The sequence below is a fragment of the Grus americana genome, chromosome 14, assembly GCF_028858705.1.
Source record: "Grus americana isolate bGruAme1 chromosome 14, bGruAme1.mat, whole genome shotgun sequence".
Taxonomy (NCBI): domain Eukaryota; kingdom Metazoa; phylum Chordata; class Aves; order Gruiformes; family Gruidae; genus Grus; species Grus americana.
In genome coordinates this window covers 5,941,124-5,968,578 of record NC_072865.1, presented here as the reverse complement: position 1 = coordinate 5,968,578, position 27,455 = coordinate 5,941,124, and the positions used below count along the sequence as shown (strand labels likewise).

The 27,455-nt window shown below is 44.6% G+C and overlaps 1 protein-coding gene across 8 annotated transcripts in view; it reads left to right on the top strand.

Annotated features, from left to right (window-relative positions):
- Window positions 1-21,704, top strand: part of ADAMTS2 (ADAM metallopeptidase with thrombospondin type 1 motif 2) — a 264,978-nt gene extending 243,274 nt beyond the window's left edge. For 7 of the 8 annotated variants that reach the window (XM_054841268.1, XM_054841266.1, XM_054841267.1 and 4 more), the window contains 10 exons: window positions 1,026-1,159; window positions 1,984-2,107; window positions 2,733-2,813; window positions 4,268-4,431; window positions 5,601-5,760; window positions 6,438-6,570; window positions 9,482-9,689; window positions 10,942-11,071; window positions 12,093-12,182; window positions 16,528-21,704. In XM_054841268.1, the coding sequence (XP_054697243.1) occupies window positions 1,026-1,159; window positions 1,984-2,107; window positions 2,733-2,813; window positions 4,268-4,431; window positions 5,601-5,760; window positions 6,438-6,570; window positions 9,482-9,689; window positions 10,942-11,071; window positions 12,093-12,182; window positions 16,528-16,991 (1,688 nt within the window). In that variant the 3' untranslated portion in view covers window positions 16,992-21,704. The remainder of the gene's footprint in view (window positions 1-1,025; window positions 1,160-1,983; window positions 2,108-2,732; window positions 2,814-4,267; window positions 4,432-5,600; window positions 5,761-6,437; window positions 6,571-9,481; window positions 9,690-10,941; window positions 11,072-12,092; window positions 12,183-16,527) is intronic. The other variant, XM_054841263.1, reaches the window with a different exon arrangement.
- Window positions 21,705-27,455: the final 5,751 nt, after the last annotated feature.

The window sequence follows — 27,455 nt, the reverse complement described above, 5'->3', positions numbered from 1 at the left end:
AGGTCTCTGATGTACCAGTACCCAATGAGACCATGAGGACATCAACAGCAATAACAAGGACTTTATTAAAAGAGGGCAGAGGCCATGGAACTGTACGGGGGAAGAATGCAAAGGGCCTGTGAAGGTTTATTTTAATTGAATTGCTATAATGGAAAGGTCGTTTTTGGTTTAAATGGTGGGAAAAGAGTCCCATCATGTTGAAATAGCAGAATCTTTATTTGTTTCATCTAACAGAAAGGCCATCTGCTCTTCACTGCCAAGGAAAGCATAGCCCCTATTATAGGGCTGGGGACAGCAAGAGATATGGGCAAAATGAAATACACTGGTGGAATACAACTTTATTCAGCCACTGTCTAGTCATTTCAGCTTTATTTTTTGTTCTTAGCTCATTGGAACAGATTAGGAGAAAGAGGTACGCTTGTCTGGCTGTTTGTGCATGTGCTAGCAGTAAAAAATGTTTTTTTCTGAATCTCTTTGACATCTCATCTTGTTTAATGGTTTAAACTATCATAAATACAACAATGAAGGAGAATTAACTTTATGTATAGGAGGAAACAGTATGGCCCAGCTGTCTCTGAAGGCATTTTGGACGCCAGATTCACTCCGGCTGCTTTTAATGACAAAGTGACTTTTGTTTTTTTCAGATTTAAGTGCAGTGCAGGAGAAACCGATGCAGAAACCTGCATCTCTCACAGGTAGTCCTGTAGCAGACTGCGGAAACCTCTGCCAGATTGCATCATCCAACAAAGGATTAAATAGGTGCCCCCCATCAAAGTAAACGATCTGTTATTTTTAAGACTGTCTCTTAATGATGACACATGGGCGCTTTATGATTCAGCAGTTCCCAAATGATCACACAGCCTTTGAAAGGGGATAAGCACCAATGATTTATGGGTACCATATTGTGTTCCGTGATGTATGCAAGGGTGAAGGGATTGCTAACGCGATTGAAAGTGCTATTCACAAAGTCAGCAACTAAACTGTTAGAGCTGAACACGCACAATTTGGGTCATTTTATTTTCCAGCTAAGGAAAGGTGCCACCTGTATTGCGAATCAAAGGAAACAGGGGATGTGGTGTATATGAAAAGGATGGTGCATGATGGGACCCGCTGCTCCTACAAAGACGCTTACAGCATCTGCGTGCGGGGAGAGTGCTTGGTAAGCTTGTGATGGCTTGCTCCAGACGTTAGTGTTGTGAAAACAATTAAAATGGTAGCTTGCTTTTCTCTCCAAGAATGACTGTTTCAGTAAGTATAATAACGCTTTGGGCAATAAGGAGATTTCATTAGGATTATTGTCACAATATTATGTGTGATATTCACAGTTGCCATCACATTGCATGTGACTCAATTCCAACAGCGCCTACCTACACAAGTAATATTTAATGCAGTATTTTAAGATGAACTATTACAATTAGCTTTCAACGAAAGCTTTTCCTGCTGAGGTTTAGTGGGGGTGGAATGTACAATGAAATAGGAACATGCAGCAGCTTTCAAGGAAAGTGGTGTTAAGATACGGCTGATGTGCATTCTCTCTGTGTTTGATCATGCTATTTTTAAAAAATCAATGACAGTTCCTGTAAGTTGGGATCTGCCACGGGTCATCTTTCGACAGAATTAGAGGCTCTGACTTAGCAAAGCACTGGTGGAGGTGCTTATCCTCACATAGATGCCTTGATTCTCCTGGAATTTAAGCACCTGCTTTAAGATAAGCTGAGGTTTAAGAGCTTTTCTTTAACCGTGCTGCTTTCCTTCAGTAAGAGGACCACTGTGAAGCATAATATAAAAATATAATCACCAGATTGACAGCTATTACAGGGACTGGAAGTATTAAAATCTGTTTAGATGTTGATCTTCCAGAAAATGTTATAATCTGTACTTCTTTGCTGAAGCAGAATTCTGGGTTTTGATATCTGAAGTGAAGGCTCATTTGAATTGAAGCGTGGATAAATAAGAATGACTGTGTTTCTCTTTTGTGCACAGAAAGTTGGGTGCGACAGGGTCATAGGTTCCACGAAGCAGGAAGATAAGTGTGGTGTTTGTGGAGGAGATAATTCCCATTGCAAAGTGGTGAAAGGAACATTTTCAAGAGTACCAAAGAAACAAGGTCAGTGCGCTCGGTGTGTTTTGTCCTGGGGAATTCAGGGTATTTTTGTTTGACCTCTTCTGATTCATGGAAAGTACTAGAGCAATCACAAATCATTTACAGCATCACTAATTCCAGTAAACTCTCTGGACTTTACATGAGATGTGTCTAGAATTTGAAAATAAGACTTTTGTCCAGCGGTCAGTTAATACTGATATCAGAGCTTGTGCATGCCTAGAGGAGGCCTTCAGTGCTCCTTGTTGAAGAGCTCTGGACTGATTTGTGCTGCCTATGTCACTCAGAGTCACTGGAGTCCTGCAATAATACGTCGTCATCACTCACCGTCAGATGGGAGCTTGCATGGTCTCGCTCTGTGGGTGTGTATGGCACTCAAAGCCCGTTTTATTCTGAAGCAAAAGTCTGTTGATGATACTTAAGGCATTTTTCTTCTGACCCAAAGCCCTTTGTCCCTGTTGTGTTCCATCACCTGGCACAGAAATAGGGATGGGAATGATGCTGGATTAGGTTCAGCTTGCTGTAATACACACTGCTTTTAGAAAACAAGATTTATTTTAAAAACTAAGACAGACTCTTCCTGTTTGTGGCCTACTAACCAGTTACTATCTCTTCAAATACTACAATAAAGGGCACATTAAGATGTTTGAAATTCCTGTTGGAGCAAGACATTTACTTATACAGGAAACAGACGCCACCAGTCATAATCTTGGTAAGTATGTAACAAGTAGGAAAATTTTCAGTCGGAATATTCTTTTCTGCTGTTTATTTTTGTCTCTGGAGCCTGACAGTGTGTTTATGCGTTTGTTTACCCATTATCCTCCCACACCACATACCTCTGTTAAGTATGTGAAATTAGGAAACTTGGTTGGCAATTTGATTTCCCCGTGCCGTATTCCCCCGTGTCCTAGCCAAAAGATCCCCGCATTGGCATGTGCATGTGTGAAAGCTGCTGGGAGAGGAGCTGAATTACATTATGGGATGCAATGCATTATCTTCGCGTGCGTCTTTCGTAATGTGCTTCCCATCCTCGGTCATTTCCCAGCTACATCCAAATCCGTTTCAGGTTCTGCCCCGTTGCTAACAGTATTGACGCAAGGCTGCCCAATCAATCACGCAGCTTGGAGAGTAATTGAAATCCGCTCCTCGCAGTGCCCAGTAATCAATGCGAAGCAGTGTCTAGTAGGCTGTTATTAATTGGAAGTAGATTCACAGCGAATGGCCTGCTAATTGTGTCGTGAGTCATCCCAACTTCTCACCAGCAAACGCTTCCCTGGCTGCTCAGTGCAGCCTCGCCCCGTGGACCAGGAGAGCGATCGCTCGCCGACTCAGACGAGGTTCTTCTTTCGGTGGGGGGTAAGCGATGCACAGGGGACACGAACAGCTCGGTCTCTGCTGAGGCCAGCGCTGAGGGAGCAGGATGCTCAGGTAGCTACTAGAGAGAGAAGGAAGTTAAAATCTGGTGGTAAATAACAAATAGTCCCTGCTTCTTCTAAAGAGGAGAGCAAATTTTCATCTCAGGAGAAAACCAATGGTCCTAATACAAAGGTGGCTGAAGTCTCTCCGGGTGAGGGATGGGGCACTGACTGCAGCTGCACCAGAGGAACCAGGCCCTGTGCGCAGTGGCAGGCGCCTGCAAAGCAGCACGAGCTTAAGCAGGGCTGTGTCGGTGTCAGGGCTGGATCTGAGCAGGAGAAGGAATACAGTTTCTAGCGTCTCTCTCTCGCTGTGGGGACCCGCTGGGGGTTAGCCCAGTAGCCTTTCTCTCATGGAGCAGTAATAGCCCCCTGAGCTGCCTTACAACATGTCAAAGAGCCGAGTAGCCCTGGGACCCCCACCGGCTGTCAAATTGGCTTGGATTTGGCCAGTGGATTCAGAAGTTGTTAGTCGGGAGCAGGCAGATGGACGCACGCAGTGCAGTCGCGTTGGCCTCATTTCTCTGGCAAGGCAGGCTATGAAAAAGAAAATAAAAGGACAATTGATGTTTCTGGAGCTGAGCAGGAAAGAGTTGGCAGTTGAGTGAAGCACCTGAAAAAGTCTTTCCAAACCTGTGAGGGAACGGAGGGAAAATGCACACTGGCCTTTTCTGCTTCTTCCACTGGGACAAGAACAGAACAAAACGCAGAGGTGAACCTCTCATATTCACTTTTCTTGTGTTGTTCCTAGCAATTAAAAATCGTGAAACAGGGAAATTCATTCTAAGCGAAGACAACTATGTGCCAGACTCTAAAGTATTTATTGACATGGGTGTGGAGTGGGAATATCGGAATGATGATGATAGAGAAACCGTGCAGACCATGGGGCCTCTGCGTAATGGAATAGTGATTCTGGTAAGTCAAATGAAAACCATCTTCCACGGAACACAATGTCAGGGTTACAGAGCCATAACGTGCTATAATATATTTTAGATCCCTCTTGTGAGTTACAACAAGACATCTGCTTCAATTAGAAGACAATAGAAGATGTATTTTAATTCTTTTTTCCTAATTCATTGCTCTGTGCAAGAGTTATTATAACTCAGGCTTATGTGTTGAGCAACCAACTCTCCTGATTATTTCCTGTGGAGAGCCTAGTGAGTGGCCACTGCATAAAGACTCTCCAGCTTACGTATCGTATCTGACATGTCAGCACTAGTTAAAAAAAAGGTCAAAATGGTTTGTACCAAAGAGATCTAATAGCTCCTCCTCCCGTCCATGTTTTGAAAATGTATCCTGCAAAGGCAGATGCAGGATTCTTGTGCTCTCAGGCTCGCTTTGTCGGGGCACAGCCAGTTCTGCAGCTCCCAAACCCACCCGACTATATTCTTTTTTCATTGCAAACCAGCAAACAACAGACTACAATGAGTAGGGGCAGGTTGATTCAGAATCCCTCTGCAGGCAGCTGTAGTGTGTTGGTCTACACCAGCTGAATGTCAGAGGAGGAATAACTATTCTGTTTTCAAAGGACCAATATTTTGCACTTTATTTACATTGAGTTCTGTTTTCTTGCGTTTGTCTTAGTGCAGTGTGATAGTGAAAACTCTGAATAGTTTATATTTCTGTCAGGATTAAGTAACAGGCTTCACAGAATTCCCTGGATTATCATAAGAATAGTTGTGTTTTATCAGAAATATAAGCAATTTTCTTCACCGCTTTCAGTTATCTGTGCATTTGAATTGCCTTGTCTTTTAGTGTCATTTTAGTACAACATTTCCTTCCTTTATTATGGGATATGGAAAAAATTTAGTATCGTGAAGTCAGTCCAATGCTGGCAAGAAAAATCAGTCTAAATCAACAACAGTCTTTCTTAATATGCAGTTTAGAAACTCTGTGTCATAAGGACAGAGATACTTTTTCATCAGGAAAAAAAAAAAAAAGTGTTGAGTGCAGCTAAAAGGTTTAAATCCCTCCGGGAGTGTTTTTATATCTGAGCCATGATGATTGCTATTTCACATCATCTCGCATAGCTTCTGATATCAATCTTTCAAATCTTTTTTCCCTACATCTGTTTTGCTTACTAGGTGATTCCTCACGGTGGTGCCAAGATATCTTTGACTTACAAGTACATGATCCATGAAGATTCCTTGAACGTAGATAACAATAATGTTTTGGAAGAGGACTCGGTGTCATATGAATGGGCTTTGAAGAAATGGTCCCAATGTTCCAGACCTTGTGGAGGAGGTAAAAACAAAACCCCAAAGCCTTCAAAACTGATTAAGAGAAAACTGAAAGAACGAACACCATGTGTGGAATTCATTGCCACAAGACATTAGGGAGACCAGGAATATGGGAGGGTTTTAAGTTAAGAAATGGATAAATAAATAGAAAATGGAGTTAAAAATCTGACTTAAATGGTTTTAAGTGCAGATCTGGGGTGGCCCATTTCTGATTTATGTTTATGAAACTGAAAAATTGTACAAATATGCAAGATTTGGATGAGGGTCTCCAAGCTGTGAGGGTGCCAAACCTCAAGGTGCCACGGGGCAGCCCTTAGTAAATCTGCATCCTGTGATGTGGACCTTGCAATGGGAAGACCCTTGCTTGGGCCAGGTGTAGACCCTGATGCTGTTCACCAGGCTGATGGGCAGGTTGCAGCCCCTGAATGTGGCTGTGGAGGTTTGCAGAACATTTTTGAAATGCTAGATGTTGTTTTTCTCATTATAGCCTGATGATGAGTAATTCTAGGTGCTAAATCTACATGAGTAAGTGTTTATTCGGTGCGATTTACAGTTCCTTTTGTAGCATGTTCACCTGTTGTTCCAACTGCAACCTCTGACAGTGTATGTGCAGTTTGTTTGAAACCTGAGTCCTATGTAAGATCTACCAGTGCTGAAAATAAGAGGAGTGTCTTTCTTCAGGCTACCAATTCACAAAATACGGCTGCCGGAGGAAGACAGACCACAAGATGGTTCATCGGAGTTATTGCGAGTTGATCCAAAAGCCTAAGCCCATTCGCAGGGTGTGCAACCTCCAGGAGTGCTCCCAGCCCATGTAAGCATCACTGCCCACCAGCACTGCTCGGTGGCATTATGCCCAGCTAGCACTTGTCACCTCAGAGAAGGTGACTTAAGCTTCACCTCATCACAGAGACCCAGGACTGTAAGGATGTGATGCTATATTCTGCTTGTAGAAAAACTGTTTCTGGGACTGCTGGTTCCCATTCCTTCTGAAATAAGTTGGATTAGAAAAGAAGTCCTGTCTTGATCCAGACATTTGTGTTCAGGCAATCTTGAGGTAATAAAAAAATAGACATAAATTCAATTTATACCAGCTGATTTTACACAGTGTGAATTAACTATGTAAGAAGAAATTTACAGAGTGCTACATAAGAAAACCAATGTCATACAGCCTCTCAAATCCAAATGTTCCTGATGTTCACAGCGTATTTTTGGACATTCAAACACAGGGAAAAATATTTGACCTGTGTTGTGGTTTAACCCGGCAGGCAGCTAAAACAGCATTTGCTCACTCCCCGTCCCCAGTGGGATGGGCAAGAGAATTGAAAAGAAAACGTTAAAACTTGTGGTTGAGATAATGACAGTTTAATAGGACAGAAAAGGAAGGTGATGATGATGATAATGATGATGATGGTAATGACGATGATAATAATGATAATAATAGTAGTAGTAGTAATAATAATAATAATAATAATAATAATAGAATATACAAAACAAGTGATGCACAGCACAGTTGCTCACCACCTGAAGCCAATGCTCAGCTAGTTCCTGAGCCGCGTGCCTCCTGGCCAACCCGCAGTTATACACTGAGCATGATGTCATGCGGTATGGAATATCCCTTTGGTCAATTTGGGTCAGCAGTCCCAGCTGTGTCCCCCCCCAGCTTCTTGTGCACCCCCCGCCTTCTTGTTGGCAGGGCAATTCCTTGACTGCTTGGCAACAACTAAAATATTAGTGTGTTATCGACATTATTCTCATCCTAACTCCAAAACACAGCACCATACCAGCTGCTAGGAAGAAAATTAACTCTATCCCTGCTGAAACCAGGACAACCTGTGAGATTTTTCTGGCTGCCCTCGTACAGCATGGTGTGCTTATTGTACCTTCATCTTTGCTATACACAGTAAAGTGTTGTAAATATTTTAATTCACATTTTACAAGCGCTTTTTTTGACTGGCGGCAGGTTAGTCGTGCCACATGTGGGACTCATATATTCCTCGTGTTGCTACTGCAACAAGAAAGGAGTATGTTGATCCCAGCTCTGATCTCTGGGGACCAAGTCTAGATTCCAGGAAGCACAGCGAATAAGTAGAACATACCACACAATATTTCCTAACTTCCTTTCAAAAAGGATTTGAAAGAGAGAAAAGTCAAGAAACTGTTCCCCATAAACTCAGCATGGGTCCGGGTTTAACATTTATTTATTGGAGCTGAAGTAATGACCTAACCGTATCTCAGGCTCTCTGGAAAGGACTGTATTCTTCTTTCAGTTGCAAATATAATTGGACCCAGGTATCACAAAGACTCAATAGGATCCAAAATTGCACTTGGATTCCTGAATGTTTCGGTCACCTCTGTTTCCACAGAATGACATCGGAGCATTTTGCACTTCTACATAGGAGAGGCAATGATTTAAGAGGCTTTATGAAGCTCTGTGATACCCACTACAGTGATATGCTGCTTCTTCAGGGCTGGGAAAAAATCATCTTGGTCTCAGAAATCACCTTAGGATTCATGGCTTTGTGCTGCACAGCACTCGCCTTCCTCCACAGCTGTGTAATTTCAATAGGCCGCAAAGAGAAAGTTGGGTGAAATTGCCACTTTTTGTCTCACTCGGGCATTTAGTGCATTGCCTTGTGCCCTTGCTATTTCTTGATTATTTCTAAAACCAGAATTTTATGCATACTTTAGGACAGTTGCTTCAAACTCAGGATATTTCTTCAGACTATATATATTTTTTGGTTAAGTTTATCTCATGAATACTGTTTACATTGAACAATATTTCCTTCTTGCAGATCTCTGCATTCTCTAAATATTTATAGACTGCTGTATACCTTCACTTACTTGATTATAACCAAGCTTTCAGTAGTCTACATAAATTTCCTCTGGTTCTGTCTGTCCTTGTTGCTCTTCTCTAAGTCCCTTACCATTTATAGCTGTAATTCTTGAGCCAGTTTGAATCATCAGCAAAGTTTTCAGCTGTGCCACATTACAAACCGTAGGTGACGTTTTTCACTGGCCAAATCGATTTATGAACTAAGACCTTCTGATTTTCAGCAGAGTGTTGCCTTCCCCAAAACCAGACATTTATGATGCTGAGGACCCCGACTTGCCCGAGCTCAGCACACTCAGCACTGGCGCTGTAGCTGGGTTTGCTGGTGCTTCAGCAGATGGTGTCTAGCATGACCAGGGATGTGGTCCATGGAGTATCCAGATATGGGCCAGGCTGGAGCTACGTTTCTAGCCCAGATGTTTTGGATTCACTCCAGTGGGAACCAGCTGTGGGGATGGCTGGTGCATGCTGAGGTCTGCCTACATTATGAGACAAGGCACAGCTCATGCACCAAGACCTGGGAAGCTCAGCAGCAAGCCTTGGGTGGCTGCTTTTGACATAAAAACTACCAGATTTTTTTATGTGCAGTCTTGGAAGGGCTAGCTTAATATCAAAGCAAATGGAGCAAAGTAAGAATAATGCTTATCTCAGGGATAATGAGAAAGAGTCACTTTAAGGATCTGGGGTTTATGACTGATTTTTCAGGGATATGGTCAAATAACCCTCGCCATAACTGCTTATGGTTTTTCATATCTTCTTTTTCCATATCAGAAGCAGTATTAACATCCTGTTAAACCTATGTTTAAGAGTTACAGTCCAACAGACAGTTTGACCTTGCCTAATTCAGGGGAGAGAGAATTTTACTCACCTTATTCTCTTTTCACTAACCCAGCTGGGTTACAGGAGAATGGGAGCCTTGCAGCAAAAGTTGTGGGAAAACAGGATATCAAGTGCGATCTGTCCGATGTATCCAACCCCTACACGATAATACAAATCGGTCTGTTCATACCAAGTACTGCAACAACGACCGTCCAGAAGGCAGGAGGCCTTGCAACCGGGAGCTTTGCCCAGCGCAGTGGAGAATAGGACCCTGGTCACAGGTCAGTCTCTTTCTGGAGGTCTTAAGCAACTAATTTCTTACAATGCAGGGGAGAAAATCTTGGAGTTTGTTCTGTGCTTTCTGTTCAAATGCATTGACACAATAAACTAATACCTACACAGAGGATGTGTTGCTTCCACTGCTGCTAACGCCACAGAAAATGAGTCCGATGAAGAGGTGGTGGCAGTGAAACAGCCAGTAAAGCCATCCTGTGGTGGTGCTGGGTGACCCAGACCTCATGAGCCACCCCTCTAAGATGTCAGCATCAGGAAAGCTGACTTCTACCTGCTCTTTATTGTGCTCACAATCAATTACCTGTTGACTTAAGCTGAGAGAAGGGCAATTAATTCTTTGATCACTGTTTTCTTTTCTTTCAAGTAAAGAAGACTTTAAAGTCTTCAGACACGGTGATTAAGGGCACCTAAGGAAGTTAGGCACCAGCACTCGTGGAGATTCAAAGGTGCGAGCATCTTTGATGTAAAGCCCTTCAGCTGATTTAGCTGCTCAGTCTCAAAAGGTTCTGTCCGTAAGCCAAAGGACAGAGTTGTTCCCTAGTTTACTGTGGAAACCTTTTTTGTTTGCCATTGCTGTGGGCAAAACAGGATTCAGTCACTCCTATAACAACTGTCAGGAGCTGGGCAGTTTGTGCTTTCCATCCCTGGCTCTTTGGCTAACTCACTGTGTGAGCAAGAAATGCAATGCCACTGTGCACTGACTGTTTTTTGCTAAAGTATTTACTAGAGCACTAAGCAGCTCCCTGTATTCCTATTTGCAAGCCTTTGCAGTCATAAAAAGGCAAGAAATGTGAGTAGCATAATGCAACATTGAATTGTTCTTACAATTTTGATACGTAGGATCCTTGCAGTTCATCACAGCATTTCTCCGTTAAATTGTTTAAAAACCGTGGCTGCCTTTGGAGATACATTTCATTTTGGAACTGTGCTGCGCAAATAAGCACAAACAATTTTTATCCTCTCTGGGTTGAATAGGTATCACAAGCGATGCCATCCCTGGTGCACACTGTGAATAAATGCCTCCCGTTTGCAATAAACTCTTTCTTGGAGTGATTCACAGTCATTGGTATATCACAAAAAGCAGTGGTGCTCATTTAGTTTTCTGTAGGTGCTGTGGTGGTTCAAATCATGTACCATGTTGGCTCAAATCAAGGGCAGTGGTTTAAAATGTAAAAAATAATTTCTAATCTGTTGTTTCCAAAGGGTGACTGGGGGTTTAACTGGTGCATCTCCTTTCAGTGCTCTGTCAGCTGTGGCAACGGCACACAGGATCGCCCGGTTCTGTGCCGGACCAGGGACAATGCTATTGGCCTTTGTAAGGAAAATAAACCAGAGACTGTAAGGGTTTGCAGACTACCTCCGTGTCCAAGTAAGTGCTTGTCTTCTCTAGCGTATATTACTTGCTGAAAAAAATTACATTGATTCCGTTTATTTGAAATGCCTTCATCAAATTTATACTTGGGTGCTACGTCTACCTGGGCTGGCAGTTCTCCATAGCCCTGGTTTTGAGCAGACTTTCCAAATGCAGAGCTGTTGTGTGGCCGCTGGCCGCCTCGGGCACGTGGTTGTTCTCACCGCTTGCCCCAGGATGGCGTGAGAGGCTGGGGCAGACCTCAGCACAGCGGTGGTGGCTGGAACCAGCCAGCAGATGACAGCTCCCCTGGGTGAGAAGCGCTGCCTGAATCCAGCCCTGCGCCCCCGAGACGTGCTGGACTTGGCAAGAGGCTGGTGGGTTGTGGCTAATTGAAGGCATCGTCTATAAAGATGTCTCTTTACTTTCTCCACCTCCACTGACAATCCCAGGCTTCTTTTCCATTCTGTCAAGTGCAAGTTGTCTTCAGGGCTTATCTAACTCAATTGTTTTAAGCTATAATAAATTTGTTCCTACTGAATCCAGATCAGTAATGCCTTTATCATTGTTAGCTTTTCAGCTGTTTGGAAATGATACTTGTGAGATCATTTCACGTATTCCTATTATTAAGTAATTTGTATTTTTCTTTTATTCCTGATGTATTTCTCAGGGTAACTTTTGATTTCCTAATTAATTAGAACTAGCTGTCAATTACGGTCTCCAATACAACAATTTAAAAAAGACAGTATAACTAAACGAGACTGGATGTATTGTAGGACTGCTGCTCTGAGAAGTACTGCTGGAAAACTGGCCTTCAGGCTGTCTTCAGTTTGGCTGTCAAGTGCTGGGCATGAGTTGTAGCAAACTGGCAAAACAGCACCCTGTGCCCAACGCTGCACAGCCTGGTCACAGTCCTTCCTTGGGCTCCTTCACCATCGGAGCCCACTCAGTCTCTTAGCTTGTCCACTAACGACAGGTCAGCTGCTTAATACTAATATATCTTGTGTTACATCTTTTTTTTTTTTCTCCTTTATTCAAGGAAATGTTTCTGATCCTTCAAAGAAAACCTACATGATACAATGGCTGTCAAGACCTGATCCAGACTATCCCATCCAGAAAATCTCTTCAAGTAAAAGACCCATTTATAACTCTGCCTTTGCCCTTAAATGCATGCCACATCGAATGTGGACTTTGCCTTTTGCTCTCTTCTTCTCTCTATGCGGAAAGTTCCCTTGACTCTGCCAAGTTTAAATCTTGGGCTGAATCTTTTTTTCACACCAGGCACTTGGTGCTCGGTGTCTTTCTTCTCTGGAGCTTGCGTAGCACAAGTGGTGGAGGTCTTGAAGTGTTGGATGTGTGAAGTTGGATCTCCACAGTATGTTGCAGTCCTCTGAAAGGGAGCTGGGATCGGTTTGCTTGTTGCTTGGTGATGGTGAAAAAAGGCTCTTAATGGTTCATGATGTTCAGTTTGATAGCAAAACCGAGAACTTATTGTGAATGTGATCACATCACAATAATGACACCTTGTAGTGCTAAGTTCTCCTTTATCTAAAACCCCTAAATCTCATAACTCTCTAGTTTCAGTTCGCTGACAGGGTAGTCTGATGAGTGAAAGAATTTTTTCATTCCATTTTCCTTTGCGGTGCCATTGCTTTACTCACCCTTGCTGCTCATGTTTTATTCCTGACCCTCACATTTGCGTTTGGAACCCATGGAGGGCTCACCGGGAAGCAGAAGCTCAGTTTCTGTCGGTACTTTCTGTGCTGCTACGATACCGTCTGCTCTCACCAAACTCCTGGTGGTGGACTGAAGTATTTTTCCCTGAGAAAAGCTGCATACATTTTTTCCATCACACAGTTTTTGCCAGCTTTGCGTATTTTCACTTTAGAAACAAACCCGAAGCAGAACAGGCATGGTCCATGTTGAAGGTTGCGTGGTAGTGTTTTTCTTAACCTGGTGGAGGCAATATGATGTTTTCATCGACTACGATGTCTCCAGCTGCTCAGCACGGAGCTGTTTATACTCATTACATCTTTGGTCTTTTTTCACCATGTGCATGTCTGACTTGACTGGTACGGTTGTACGTGTGCGTGTGTGTGTATGCTCTATAGATGTGTCAACTGGCAAACATAACAGTGTGAACTACTACAGAATTACCTCAATTTTTATTGCTTTTTTTGCTTAGAAGAAGAATTTTAGAAAAATGCCTTAATGTTGAAATGTAAATGGCATTGATTTACCAGATCCAGCTTTAACTATAAACGGTACACTGGTACCTTGAGTTAATCTTCATAAGGAGTGTTTTTACTTGAATGATAACTATTAGAAGGCAGTAAATTTAATCCGAGGTTAATTTGCACAGTGCATATCCATATCTTCATCAAGACAGGATTGTGACCTGACTTACTGAAAATTAACTGGCATTCTTGCTTCACCTTCCGTGTTTGTGTTGAAGATTTGGAATTCAAAAGTCATAAACCTGTTTGTGACAGTCAGTACCAATAGTAGAAGCGTATCAACTTCAAAACCGCAGTCTTGGAGCAAATTACTACCTTATTGCATTGATCGTATTCTTTGGAAAAGTGGCATTTTTTAATCTTTGGGTCTTCAACAGTGTAGCACTTCAAACTTGTCATTATCATGTGATCACATATTTAAATTTTGCTGTTAATATGATAATTTCCTGAAACATGTTAACAATTTACATGACAAGGTGAAAAAGCAAAGACACGTATCTGGCACTGAATACTGTTATGTAAAATAATTGGTGTTTAACTGTATAAATATATTCATGACTGTTACCTTTAAATAGACAATGTTTAGTGATGTTTCAAGAGATGGGTGGCTATAGAGAATGGTGCAATAAGGTATCTGGGCATTGTGCACTATGTCTATATGCACTTTGGTTTATCAGGGATATTTTATTAGTGTTTTGTATGTATTTAACATAATATTAAAGATGTGCCAATTCAGTTTGCTTTTCAATATTTTTTTATGAGACTAATGTGTACCAAAGTGACTGTGAAACTGATTTATTTTTTTCTTACTGATGTTTTGAAGATATACTTCCAGTCTGTCATGCATACTGCAAGTAAAAATAAATAAAAGTTCAGCAAATCTGGATATTTTGGTTTGGATAGAGGATAAAAAATTCATTCTGACATTCATAAGTTACAGAGTTTATTTATATAGCTTATCAGATGTCGCTAAATATATTACATAATGCACTTTTATTTTCATGTATTTTTAAGCTTGACATTACATATTTTTGATAGGAAAAAAAGGCATTTTTCTAAAGGTGCTTGTAGTGATTCTTGTTCTTGTAGCCAAGAACAGAGCTGCCGTGTTGAAGCTACATCTATATGTTATACCTATTGGCTTTTATTTTGCAAGCCATTTCGAGAAGCTTGCATTGAGGTCATGCAACACAGGGCAAAATGTCCAAAGGGGACTCTACGTGGGATGTAAAAAATATATAAAGCTGTATAGGCACATGCAGCCCTTTGTATAGAGTTGTGCATGCAGATACGAACAGTTCCAGCTCTTAGACTGGTTTGAAATGTCTCCAAACCCAAGGTTCTATTCTTAGGTTTCTAGGGAAGGAGTTATTCTTTATTTCCAGCAGCGTCTCAGTTTAGCATTTGAAAAATATGGAAATGAACTGACACAGTTGAAAATAGGAACCAGAATTTTGCTTTTCTGCAACAAATGCAACGATGGGGGCATACGTACAACGCAAGGAAGGTGTTTCCACCTTTCTCAGCCAGCTCTAGCTCTTTAAGGCAGCAGCAACAGTTATTAGTTTATTTTAGACTGATATGTTTGCCAATTAAACACCTATAATGCCCTATTTTGCTAACTGAGGATGAGTGAAGAGGTGACACCTACGCTTTCTGAGTTCACTTGGTATCTCTGACTCTGCTCTGGTTCTCTACTTTGCTGTAAGGTTGCTGACAGGGTAAGTCAGTGTTCGTACAGGGTGGTGAAATACGAGCGCCAGTTACATGCTGACTTGAGCACGCTGTCTGCCCTCGGGTACGCTCTAAATAAAGGCGAGTAATTGGAGTTACTCATCCTTTACTGTAAGAGTAGGTGGATATGTAGTAAGAGCAGGGAGAGAGGCAGAAGTGATTTCATCTCTGTCTCAGCACTCTGGTCACAGAGAAAATATTTTGTTATGGCTTATGCCAAGTGTTGGTCAGTCTGCCTTTCTCCTCAACCCTCTCCTCTCCTGCAAGGCCTCTGACTCCTCTTTCTTTCAGCATGGGCTGCATGTTGGGATTTTTCCTTCGCTGCAGTTCCCGGTAGTTCCTGGCTCCATCACTTCAGCCCGGAGGCACAGGAGCTGTAGAGCATGTATGTAGGACGGAGGACAGGTAGCTTTCTCTCCAAGGAGCCTGCTAACCCCTCACCATCCATCTGCCGCCAAGTCGTATGGTTCTCTGCCTCCTCTGAGCAGAAATCACAAGGGCTTGAGTAATCTCTGAGTAGTCTGTTAATGTTTCTCAGACAGTAAAAGAGTTTGAGCAGTTCCCCTTTAACGCCTTAGCCTACATTTTGCCACCCGTATTTCAGCAAGATCAGGATCTGCCGTAACACCTGTATTCTAGTGCAGATTGTCATAACAGCTATCAACAGCTTAAAACCTATCAATTATCGTTGTGTCTCTTTTATTACAGTTTTCCAGTCAGTGACACAAAAATCAGGACTTGTTACTGGGTCTGCCAGTCATTAACGGACTCACTTGGCTCCATCCCACTGGAGTTTGTTGTTCTGAAAATATCAGCTCCCTTCTAGGAGAAGGAGAAAGGTCTTCTGCTAAATGCACCACTTTTCTCTCGAGCAAGGGACATGCTCAGGCAATGCTGCTGTTTTCAGAACAGAGGTACCTAGTGAAAAAAAATCACTCCAATGGGAGACGGATTAATTCTGAGAGTTACACGGTATGCATAGAAATAAGACTTGACTTTCTTGAGACAGTCCAGATAAATGTAAATTCCCCTGACTGTGGTTAGTCCCTGTTAGGTTGCAGAAAAGCATTAAAAGGAGCAAAGGGGGGGGGAAGATTTCTCAGTGTAAACCTTGATGACCTTCTGGGGTTTAACGTAGCATTAGCACAACACAGCACTATTGGTGTGTTTGGAACTCTAAGCCCAGGTGGGAACGCACATCAGCACGGCTGCACGGTCTTCAGGGTAGTGCTTGCAGAATGTGAAGCCAAAAATCAGTGTTATGGTCTACAGCATGGATGGGGCTGGCACAAAGAGTTCAGAGCAGCTTGTGCATCCCTTGAAGTGAGTTGAGGTTCAGGTTTAATATTAAGCCTGCTTCTGCTTGTAGAAGGCTCATTTGCCAGTTTCCCATCCCACTTTAAATACCAAACCCTCTGCCCACTGCCAAAGCTTCAGCTGTGTTTCTTTTTCTGATTAATGTGAAGATGCTCTTTATTTATCTGTTCCCTTTTTCTCTTTCAGAAGATCATTGTCAAGGAGACAAGTCAATGTTTTGTCGCATGGAGGTTCTCTCTCGTTACTGCTCGATTCCCGGTTACAATAAGCTGTGTTGCAAGTCCTGTAATATGTACAGCAATATAACAGAGGACGGCAATGTAACCGATTCTAACGTAAATAAGAATAATGTCATTGAGGAGGAGCTCCTGACCACCCTCAGCCCTCCCACAGGAGTGTCCACCACACAGTCTGCCACCAGCCCTCCTCTTGTTTCCAAAACACGTGCACCTCCTTCCAATGCAACTGAGGAGCACCCAGAAATCAATGCAGTGGATGTTCCCTATAAAATCGATGGGTTGGATAACGAAGTGTCACAGCACAACATCATTACACGGAGGAGGATACCTTATGAAAGGACAAGGAATCAAAGAATTCAGGAGCTGATTGCTGAGAAAAGGAAAAAAGAGACTCTTAGGAAAATAAACTAAAATGGAAATATGGCACAAACGTTTTTCTCTTATAGAGATGTTACCAACAGCGTAGTATTGCCCATGTTGTAGAGACTAAAAATGGGGAAAAATCAAAGCGGTGCTATGGCAGAGATGCCAAATTCTAACGCCTACTATAAATGGAAATGACAGATTGTTTCATAAGTGCTAATCTGAACACTTTGACGGCTAGGTTTACAGGGTACGGTAGAGTATTAGTGCAATATCATTACAGCGTTTCACTGAATCCAAACAAACCGTACTACCTAGGCCAGGTTAGCGGGTTTCTTGTCTATGGGCTCTTTTAAGTCTTCTATGCCTGTGTAAAAATGCTTGGGAATAGTAATGGGAGTTACACTTAGGATGGAGGAAAACAGTCCCAAGACATACTAAATCCCTTTAAGACTGACAAACAGGTGGTCAGCAATCCTGTGATGCTTCTGTGCATTGCATAAACCAGGCACTAACTCAGCCCCTGGTTCAGGAAGGTGCTTAAGGACATGCCAGACTAAGTTTAGCTGACTTTGGTAGAGCTGCTCATGGTTACAGCTAGGCATGTGCTTACACAGCTTTCTTAACCGGGACTGTGTAAGAAAATATATAGAAAATTCTGTAGCCATATATTTATGTGTAAATTAAAAACTGGCAAACAGTAGTTTACATATTTCCATAAACAATTTCAAAGAATTCTCCTAAACTTTTGAATACATGCAAGACATTCAGTAGGGTAGATCCAGCAAACTTGGACTGCCAACATCCTGGTCTTTCTGTTTACAATTATCCATATCTTTGATAGCTTTTTAAGTTCCAGTAATGCAACAGCCTCAGTGATCTTTGTTGGTTGGTGCTTTTTTTTATTGGTCTGATTTGTTTTCTACCCACATGCTGTTTAATTTAAAGATGACTGGATTCTTGTTGCCTTTTCTTTGGTGCTTTGTTAAGAAAACATTTTTTTTTTCTCCCATAGGATGAGGTTATTTTGGAGGAAATGATTTTGTATTACCTTCCTTTCCTTAGGACAGCTTTATTGGTGCAGAAGTGAACAACTGTTTGCTGTGCCTTGACGTACACATGTACATCCACACACACACACACACATACTCACAGTACCAGGTCTGCTAGAAACTTTAAGATGTGTAACCTGACAACCCTTTGAGTACTCCTTTTCCCCTCAGGGTCATCATGGTTTTCATAGGTCATTTTGAATTCCTCATTGGAGATCAGAAGATGAATTCAGCCTGGCTCTAACACCGCAGAGTCCGCAAGCGTGGTCTGGTTCCTGCCGTGGGTGGCATCTGAGCAGTTTTTCTCCTGTGTTCTGGCTTGGACTCTTCCATTTGTTTCCTCTTTGCTGGTAAACCTCCTGCAGAGCCCAGGGCTTCCCTGAAATGCTCCTTCTACCACTAGGTAGGTCTGATGGCTCCTAGTTCAGATTTTCCAGTCTGAGAGTGAGATCTCATCCTCCAGCCTGAGCTGGTCTTAGTTTGAAGCAGAGCCAGTAACAAGCCTGTATATAGTCACAGAATTATTGGAACTGTGCTGAGTTTCCAGCAACGTGTAAGCTCTTCTGTGGCCCAGCGGCTGGCAAAGAGCTTGAGGAGTATTGCAAGGTGAACCACATGTGGCTTCCAGCGACCTTGCCTTCTGCCCACAACCACCATGAGCTGCCCAGTCTGCTCTTCAGAACAAGCCAGTCCTGCTGGGAAGGAGGCGAGGGCCAGCAGGAACAGCAATCTTTGCGGCACTGAGATGTTGAACTGTTCTGGCCTGAACTGTGGCCAGAAGTCGTTGAAGGACAAGACCTGGTTTAAGAAAAATACTTTACAGAGATACTAGCGAAAGCAGAATGTTTTCAGCTGGTGTGATGGCATCAAGCGTCTCTTTGTACAGAGGACCAGGGTGATATACTTGAGTGAGTGTTTAGGAGCAGCTCGGCTGGTACAGGGGTGGGAGTTACACTGAAGACCATGAAGACCGGGAAGCATAACGAACCTGATAAAAGTCCAGAGCACTGGGAAACATCTGGGCCAAACAGACATGGCTGCAGATGTGAAAGCAGCAGCCAGCGCAAGCAATGCAGTAATCTGTTCTGGTTTTGAAAAGCAGAACTAAAGCTCCGCAGTTTGGCAGCACCGAGCAGCGGCTGGGCAGGGGCAGCAGTCTCACCTCACGCTTTAACTCACGACACGCGGAGCATTTTCCTGCAGTCGAAGGTGGCTTATCTTCAGTTGCCCACATGGTCGCCTTTGCTCGCCCCGGCCCCGCTCGTGGCCTGCCTGCCGTTACAGAGCCACGATGCACGGGCAAGCCCGGCGCTGGCCCCAGGAGCCCTGTGCCGAGGGATTTGTGGCTGCCTACGGAGAGGACAAATTTTGTTAACAGCCTAGGGTCGGGTCACATCTGTGCAAAACAGAGCAGTGTAGTAATGAATACTGAAGGGAAAAAAAACCCACCATGCTATTTATAAGCAAGGAAGACGTGTCTAAATTGACATCATCCCAGCTGCTGTGCCATGGGAGACACAAGCTGTAGCTGGGCTCCCAGCCTGTAGACACAGTGAGTATTTCTTCCCTTCCACATTTCCTTTCCACAGATGTGGTCAGTGTGAAACTCATCTTTTCCCCTTCAAGTTATTATCCTGCTTTTAGCTCTGTGGACAATAAAAATAAACCACAGCCCCCAGCTTTTTCATAGCCTAGAATCACATCCAAGCATATGATGAACTTAGGAAAAACCCTCACAAACCCGAGGGCAGAGAGGGGTTGGGGCTGGAAGTTACGCAGGTGGGGAGGTCGAAGTTTGCTGCCTGGTTAGGACCAGTTTTACTCTGTGGGACTTTGTGGAGACTCATTTCTCTGACCTCCAGAAGCCTGAGATAACCCATCTAATAGCTTCAGTTCTTCCTTAGCATCAGGAATAGGTTTAGTCAACCAGGCAACGTGAAGAAATGCCACAGGAGGAAGTGCTGCAGCTCAAATGCTGTCTTACAAATAGCCTCTTCGGTCCAAAGGACTTCTAAGTTGTGTCCCAATAGCAAGTGGGGCAGGAATCGATTTGGTGCAACTTCAAGTGACCTTTCTGCAAGCAGCACGAGGAAAGGCCCGGGCCAGTGCAGAGGCCCAACATTTAAAAAGGTCTCGGTGGTTCCGTGCTGAGCGTTTCCAGCTGTGTCTCCCTGCGGCCAGGACTGCTCCAGCCTGGGCAAGGTCAATTGGCAAGGGTTCGCTCGCTCACACGCAGCATGGACACCCTGGCTGAACTTCCAACGCTGGTTCAAAGTTCAGAAACTTGACTGCTTTGTTCTTTCTCCAGAGTAAGTCAGTTCACAATCAAAAAAAGACCAAAAGCATTTTTCCAGATAAGGTGGAAATTTCTGCTGCATCTTGGAGCTGGAGCAGCCTCCAGAAGGGGTGTGGTGCTACACTAGGTCTGGTGATGAGGAACCCAATGCAATGCCTAGCGGCATCTGCTTTTGGGAAGGGCTTGCTCCCTTCTCAGTCTCACCTTTTGGGAGATTTAATTTGATTTATTTCTCGCTGGTTTTAATTCTACTGAAGATTTCTCTAGCTGTTATTTGGAGAACGCTGAAATTATATTTGAAGGAGTAGCTTCAGTCTAGATTGCTCAAGACAGTGAGACGCTGATGGACACAGACTGGTCAATCTCCTTATGGAGCAGAGCCACCAGCTGCTGCCTTTTTACAGTCTTGCTGTATGAGGGGGAGAAAACAGTCTTTTCAGACCAGGAAAGATGCCTTCTTTTCCAGCTGGCATGAGTTTTTCAGAAGGTGTTTTTTTTCAGCAGTTCCCCCGATGGTCATTTCCTAAGAACATGTACCTCACTTCTACTGGAAAACACAGAGCAGAGCTCTATTCATAAAGAAAAAGCAGCCGAAGGCAATAGGGTTTTGCTCTCAGCTGATCTTCATTCCATGTCAGGCAGTGGAAATTGGGGTCATTTTTGTGTTGGTTGAACTTCGACAACGGTTTCCTCTTTTCTACAATGCTGTAATTGGGCAAGAGCATCATCGTAGTGTGTCTTCTGTAACCATTTTGTTGTTGCCCAGGTACTGCATTTTGAGACATAATCAGCAGGGAATGGTAGTTTAATGTAACCTAATCCCCAGAAACTAAAGCAGATTTATAAGGAAGTATATTCCTGCAGAGACCATCTCAGAGCTCTGCGAGCTCAGCAATGTGCTCCCGTTCGGCAGTGCACTTTGTGACCTAACCATGCAAGTACACAGCTTTCTGAATTGTCATTTTTCTCTTGGTCTAAACTTAAAATCCAAGTGACAGCCTCTCATGAAAAAAACCCAAAAACCAAGATCCCAAACCAGTTCTGGTTCCTTTGGCTCCAATCTATTGCCATTTTTTTCATCAACGTTCCTTTAAAAAATTTTATAATCTGTTATGAATGCATCACTTTTTATACTCATATATCCATTCAATATTTAGAGTCTCACAACATCTCCATAGAATGCTTTCAGATATTTTGAGAATTCTAGAAATGGTGCTTTACCAGTACTCAAAGGGTTTTATGTTTTATTTTATTACATAATGCATTTAATATCTTATTTACTCACCTACAATGCACAATATTAGCTATGATCATCTGAATATCTATATGCAACTTCCATTCACTTACATATGCCTTAACAGAAATTGCAAGAAATAGCCATTTCTTGTACATTAAAAATGTATATACAAATTAGAATCTTTAATTTTATAATTTATTAAATTCAAATGTCTGTGTTCTTTTGCAAAGTGTTCGACTTTTCCCTGTGCTTTTTTCATTGAAGTAACATTATGCAGAGATGCTGGGGGAGGAAGAACCAGCATCTTCAGACTCAAAACCAATTCAATTGCTAAAACTTTATCTTGATGAAGTGGGATTGGGGTACACTTGCCACCAAAATCGTACAGCCTTGTTACAACATCCATTATCCAAGGCCAAATATCATGAAGTCACTGGACTGAAACCTCACTTGATAACTGCACAGAAATTAATCAAACTCACTTAAACCCGCTCGAGGCTCTCAGCCTTTACGGTTGGCTGAAATCCATCCTGGTCCGGGTATCATCTCCTTAAGAGCCTCAGTTATTTGGGCTTCTATTCAGGACTGATGAGCAAATTTCACTTCACACGTCCTATTGATTAAATAATTGCTCCTTTCCATGAAATTCTTTTGCATAAATTTTCCTGCCATATCCTGCACGCTCGTAGCCAGGTTCCTTTTAAAGCATAATTGCATCTCTCCCGTGTCATTGAAGCTTGCTGCTTGAGGATTTGAAAGATCCCCGCTTACCTTGATTATTCAGTTAGCACCACGCAGTGCATTCAAGTCCAACATGTTCTTTAATCATGTAACGAACCACCTCAGCATTTTCAATACAGAAAAGACATTTACTTACTTAAATGCACTGAAAAAACAGCAGCCCAGCCAAAACCTGGGTTTCATTTACTGTGACAATTCATAGAGTATCTCATTTACAGCTGTGACAAGGGTTATATTGGCTTTTGCTTTCCCAGGCCAAAGATTCCGAGATTTTTTAGAGTGGCCACGGGAAAGGGTCTCACGTCCATACCTCAGACACGAGAAACACCCATGGTGGGGGGTCAAACAAGTCCAACATCCCCTTTCCCGCCCGGTCTTCCTCGCTATGTCTGAAATGCCTAAAGATGACAATTAGAGGAGGCCATCTCTTCCTCTCCTGGCCTACATCAGCTTTTTAGCCCCTTTGCATCTATTCTTCAGACTTGGGCAACTCCTGGTGCCCTGTGGGAGCCCGGGCAGACGTACACGCACATACACACACGTACACACACGTACACACACGTACACACGGCCCCACGGGGGCGGCTCTGCCCCTCTCCAGGTGCCAAAGCTCCTGAGCATCATTGCCCTGCCGTGGGCGCCATGCCAAACGCAAAGGGAAGCGACAGAATTTTTTTAACTTAAAAATCTACCTCATCTCTAAGGGGAAATATTGTGGGTGTCCCCTGGGCCCTGCTGGGGGACTGCCACTGCATCAGAAATGCCATGGCAGCTTAACACCTCTTTCTCCAAGCGTATTTGAAGATGGAAGCAGGTACCTGCCGTGGGGCTGGATGAGCCTGGGAAGCCGTGCTTTGGGAACGGCACCGTGAGGGTTTGCTCCAGGAGCATCATCCAGTTGAAGGTGTTATGCTCATGCCCCCAAAATCTAGCGGCCCAGCTCGGGTCTCATTGCAGATAACGTCCTTCAGGAAGCCTGGCGCTGCAGGGAGTGCAGGGTCACAGCGGGTTGAACACCACTGAGGGCATCGCTAGCTGGGATTCCTTTACCCAGCTCGATGCAGCGCGTGCCTTCAAGCAGAAGGTCTCTGGCAGCAGAAGAAAAGGAAACGTTGTCCTAAAAGAGATAAGCTGCAGGGAGGAATGGCCTATCTCATTCACACAGATGATGTCCATACAGTATCCTGCTCCCGCGGCATCCACAAACACCAAATACTGAGCACGAAGCAATGCCCGGCTGCGTGCATCCCCACAAAAGCAAGTTTCCCAGCACAGATCCTCCAAATCACTTGCATTCCCACTAACACCAGTGAGAGGTAACTTGGGCAGAGCAAGGAGCCTGTACTAGTAAACTAGAGCCTCCCTGAACAAATATTCCTGTCTTGGAAGAAGGACTTACAGCTTGGTGGTGCAGAAATGGGCAAACAGAGTCGGGGAATCCCACGGCTGGCTCTGCTGGGCAGTCTCTGAAACAAAACAAAACCAAAAAAAAAAGCAGTTCAAGGAGCAATTCCAGGCCAGGAAAGCAGTTATTCAGTTATTCTCAATTACACCAGGCAGAACGTAGCTCCTTCAAAGTGCTGTGCAAATTTGACTGCCTCATCACACAGCACAGGGGGGCACAGCGTGATTTCCAGCCACCCACCCAGGGGTTGCTTTGTTCTCAGGGGCTTAAAAAGCAATGCAGCGCCTTTCTGGGGCTGAATGCCTGGAAACCCCACTGGAGCTGCACGTGTGCGCGTGTGTGGGTGTGTGTGCGCGTGGCTCTCCTGTGCTCTCTCCCCCTGCACCCCTCCCACCACCCCTCCTTCATTAGCAGCTCTCCAGAGCCGAGCAGGACCGAAGTGATGGAGCCACGGAACAACATCGAGTGCAAGCGCACGTCTAAAAACTCATTACAGCGAGAAGCAGAGCAGGATGACACGTGGGAGAAACCTCATCGCAGTTAATCTGCTGCTTTTTATGCTTCATCAGCAGAGTGCTCCCACCAGCCTGACACAATGAAATTGCACTTTGCATCCGTGCTGCCCCGAGCAGAGCTTGGGTTCCCGGCAGGCCGGCGACAGAGGACCAGCACACGCTGCTTTGCTTCTCCTGATGCAGTTTCTAGTTGAGTTACCACTAGATGGTGGCACGGCACAAAAAGTACGGTTCTGAAACACCCACTGGCCTTTGGTATCAGGGTGAAAAACCTCTAGATCCGTTGAGAATAGCTCAGTGCACCCTGGTGTTGCAGGAAGGGCCAGATGGAGTAAAACCTGCTCAGCTCAGTCCCCACTGCGGCGCGGATGGACTGGAAGATGCTGCCGTAGTGCTGTCCGTCCTTACCAGCAGCTGGGGGCTGAAGAGCAAGTGAGAAGCCTGAGGGAGAGAAACACAGAGAGCAGCCGCAGTGGAGAACCAGAGCCGTGATCAGCCCTGTCACCCAAACCACAGAGAACAGTTCAGGAATTAAGTTCTTTTCAGGGAGTGCTATTTCTCTGGGCATCTAAACACAGCCCAGCTCCAGCTGATGACAGAAAGTTTAGAGGATAGTAACATTGCAGGGTTTTCCACTGATGGTTATCATTAACTGGTCTTGCAATTTCTTTAATCAGGCAAAGCTCTTTTTTATTAAAGAAATGCGACAGCTATGGGAAGACGAAGCTGTCTTGGGTGAACCAGAAGCTTGGATTAACAGCCAAGTGCTGACCAGCTTGTAACAAATCAGTTATACAGTGAAAAGGGATCTGTTTCTGTTTGTGACTGGGATGTCCCTGCAGTTGTTTGTGATTGAAAAACCTCTCACACCACAAAAGTGCTTTACATCAGGTTTCCCAGGATTGTGTGGGTCCTTTGTGAGCTGTGCTGGGGGGGTCTGCGGGACTGATGGCGCCAGCTTCCAAAATAAAATTAATCTCCATATTTAAAGGATGGAGATCCCAGCACCTGAAAAATGCAAGCCAGACTTCTGTGCAGTTGAGGTCTTCAGAGCAGAGGGAAGCACACGCGGCTTTCCCGGGGGCTGAGCAGCCACCCACTCTTCTGCCCGGTGCGTTGGTACTCTAACCGTGGTCCAGCTGGGTTTATTTTCAGCACGAGGAGATGTGAATCGGTAGCATGGCACGTTCAGACCCCTTTTCCCTGCCAGCACTGCCAGAGGGGGTTTGGACAGGAGCTATGCGAGTGAAGTGCAATTCTTCTGCAGAGCCTGACCGGCAGGAAACAGCTTGTTGGTTGTAAAAGGTTATGGTGTTTGCACGGCTGCTGCTTCCCTTGGTACAGATTTCTCAGATTTTCCGGCCACCTCCGGCATCCCTGGGCCATCCCGCCGGGTTTCAGCTTCAGGCGGCCGCTGTGAGTGACTCGGCACCCCGGGGTGCTGGCGGCACGGGGGTTCACGGGCCAGCAGGCAGAAGCAAGCTGGGACGTGATGGCAGCAGCGTCCTCACCGAGCCCTGCCACGACCCGCAGCGCTCAGACTTCCAGTCTCCTCGTGGGACACGTCCAAAAAGGGATGAATCCGCATCAGTGTTCAGTGGGGTGGTCAGGTGTTCTGCTGGAGCCTAGATGTGCATTTCCGTAATGGAAAATGATGTATGGAAAAATGCATGCCTACAAAGATACAATGTAACCTTATGCAGACCAGTAATAATATAAAGAAAAAAATATTTCTATTATTTCAAATAAACATCCTGGGCTGGATTCCCAGGAGAAGTTGCCAACAAGCAGCCACCACAGTTTGCACTTTCTGAAACTTCAAAGCACTTTAAAACCAGTCTGCGCCGGCCCCGAGCCCTCTGCCAGCCGTGGGCAGCCAGCGCCGCCGAGAGCCGGGCGGACGAAGCCGTGACACCGGCACGGCCTAGCGAAGGCTCCCCGGAGTCATTTTCCGAGCTTAATTGAAATCCCGAGGAAACCAAGTGCCTAAATCATTCCGAGCCCTTTCAAAGCCTCCCAAAAGAATTCCGCCCGTGCTCCCAGCTGGACGGAGAGCTCAGCTCCTGCAAACCAGCCGTGTGCTAAATGGCGATGGGCTGCAGCGACCCGGCCCTTGCAGCAACTGGGTCCTTGCTTGCAAAAGAGCAAGAAATACCTGGTAATTTCCACAAAAATCTCTGTGCATCAATCATAGCGTTTGTGCAAGTAGCCACCACCAGTTCCCACGTGAGCTGCAGTCAAGGCAACAGCTGTGGGTGCGACATTTCTAACCCAGCTCCGTCTAGTTAATACGAAAACAGCTCATTAATGTTTCATGGGAATATCTTCGCTGCGTACCGTAGCGGCTGCTTGCTGTAATGCACGGGAGGTTAACGGGCTGGGGGATATGATTAGAGAACACAGATCATCTGGAATCCAGCACAAATTGGGTCAAACCATTTTCCTTTCTTGAACTTTTAATGACAAACACGCAAGAGAGAAGCAGCTTGCTGCACCGAGGCTGGAGACGCTCAGGGTCACGCTAACCTCGTACCCAGTCTCTGGCAAGAGCTAACGCTACAGCAAGCCCGGCATTAACGCCGCTCCCTTCCTCACACTCTCTGACATGTTTTTAGACGCTGTCTTGCAGCACGGGAGCAATGTGGCAGCATTTTCCAATCACGCGCCAGTCACAATATTTGCCGGTTTAACCCAAAGCCTCGTTTCTGCAGGCGGGAGGGTGGCAGGACCGCGTGCGCGGGGTGATGGCCGTCCCTTTGCGATGCCGGTGCCTTTGGGTGCTGCGGCTGCTCTGGGAGGAGGAGAGGGCAGAGATGAGCAGAGGCAGAGAGATGCCAAGTAGGGTAAAAACTGCTTAATAAAAAGAAAAAAAAATTAAAAAGTGAATTTACAGTTCTCGTGGTTACTGGGAAAGCTTGAAACTGGCACCCTGAGTGTCCCTTTGGGGACATTGTAATCAGAAAGTGAAGGGAATGGACTTTAGTGGATTTTTTTTTGACCTGGTTTTGGCAGCAGGCACAGCCTCACGCCGTGGGAGCCTGAAAAGTGGGATTTCTTTCCAACTGGGATTTCTTTCCAACTGGGATTTTGCTACTGCAGCCCAGGGCGGTGATGCCTGCGTCCCAACGCCCAGGGCTGTGTCACCGCAGGCTGCAGAGCAGCAACGTGCCATCGCTGAGCCGGCATATCGGTGCCACCGGGGCTGACCTCAGCCAGCCGGTCAGGTCAACGCGAGTCCCCGGCTCCAGCGGGGGTATCGGTTTGCC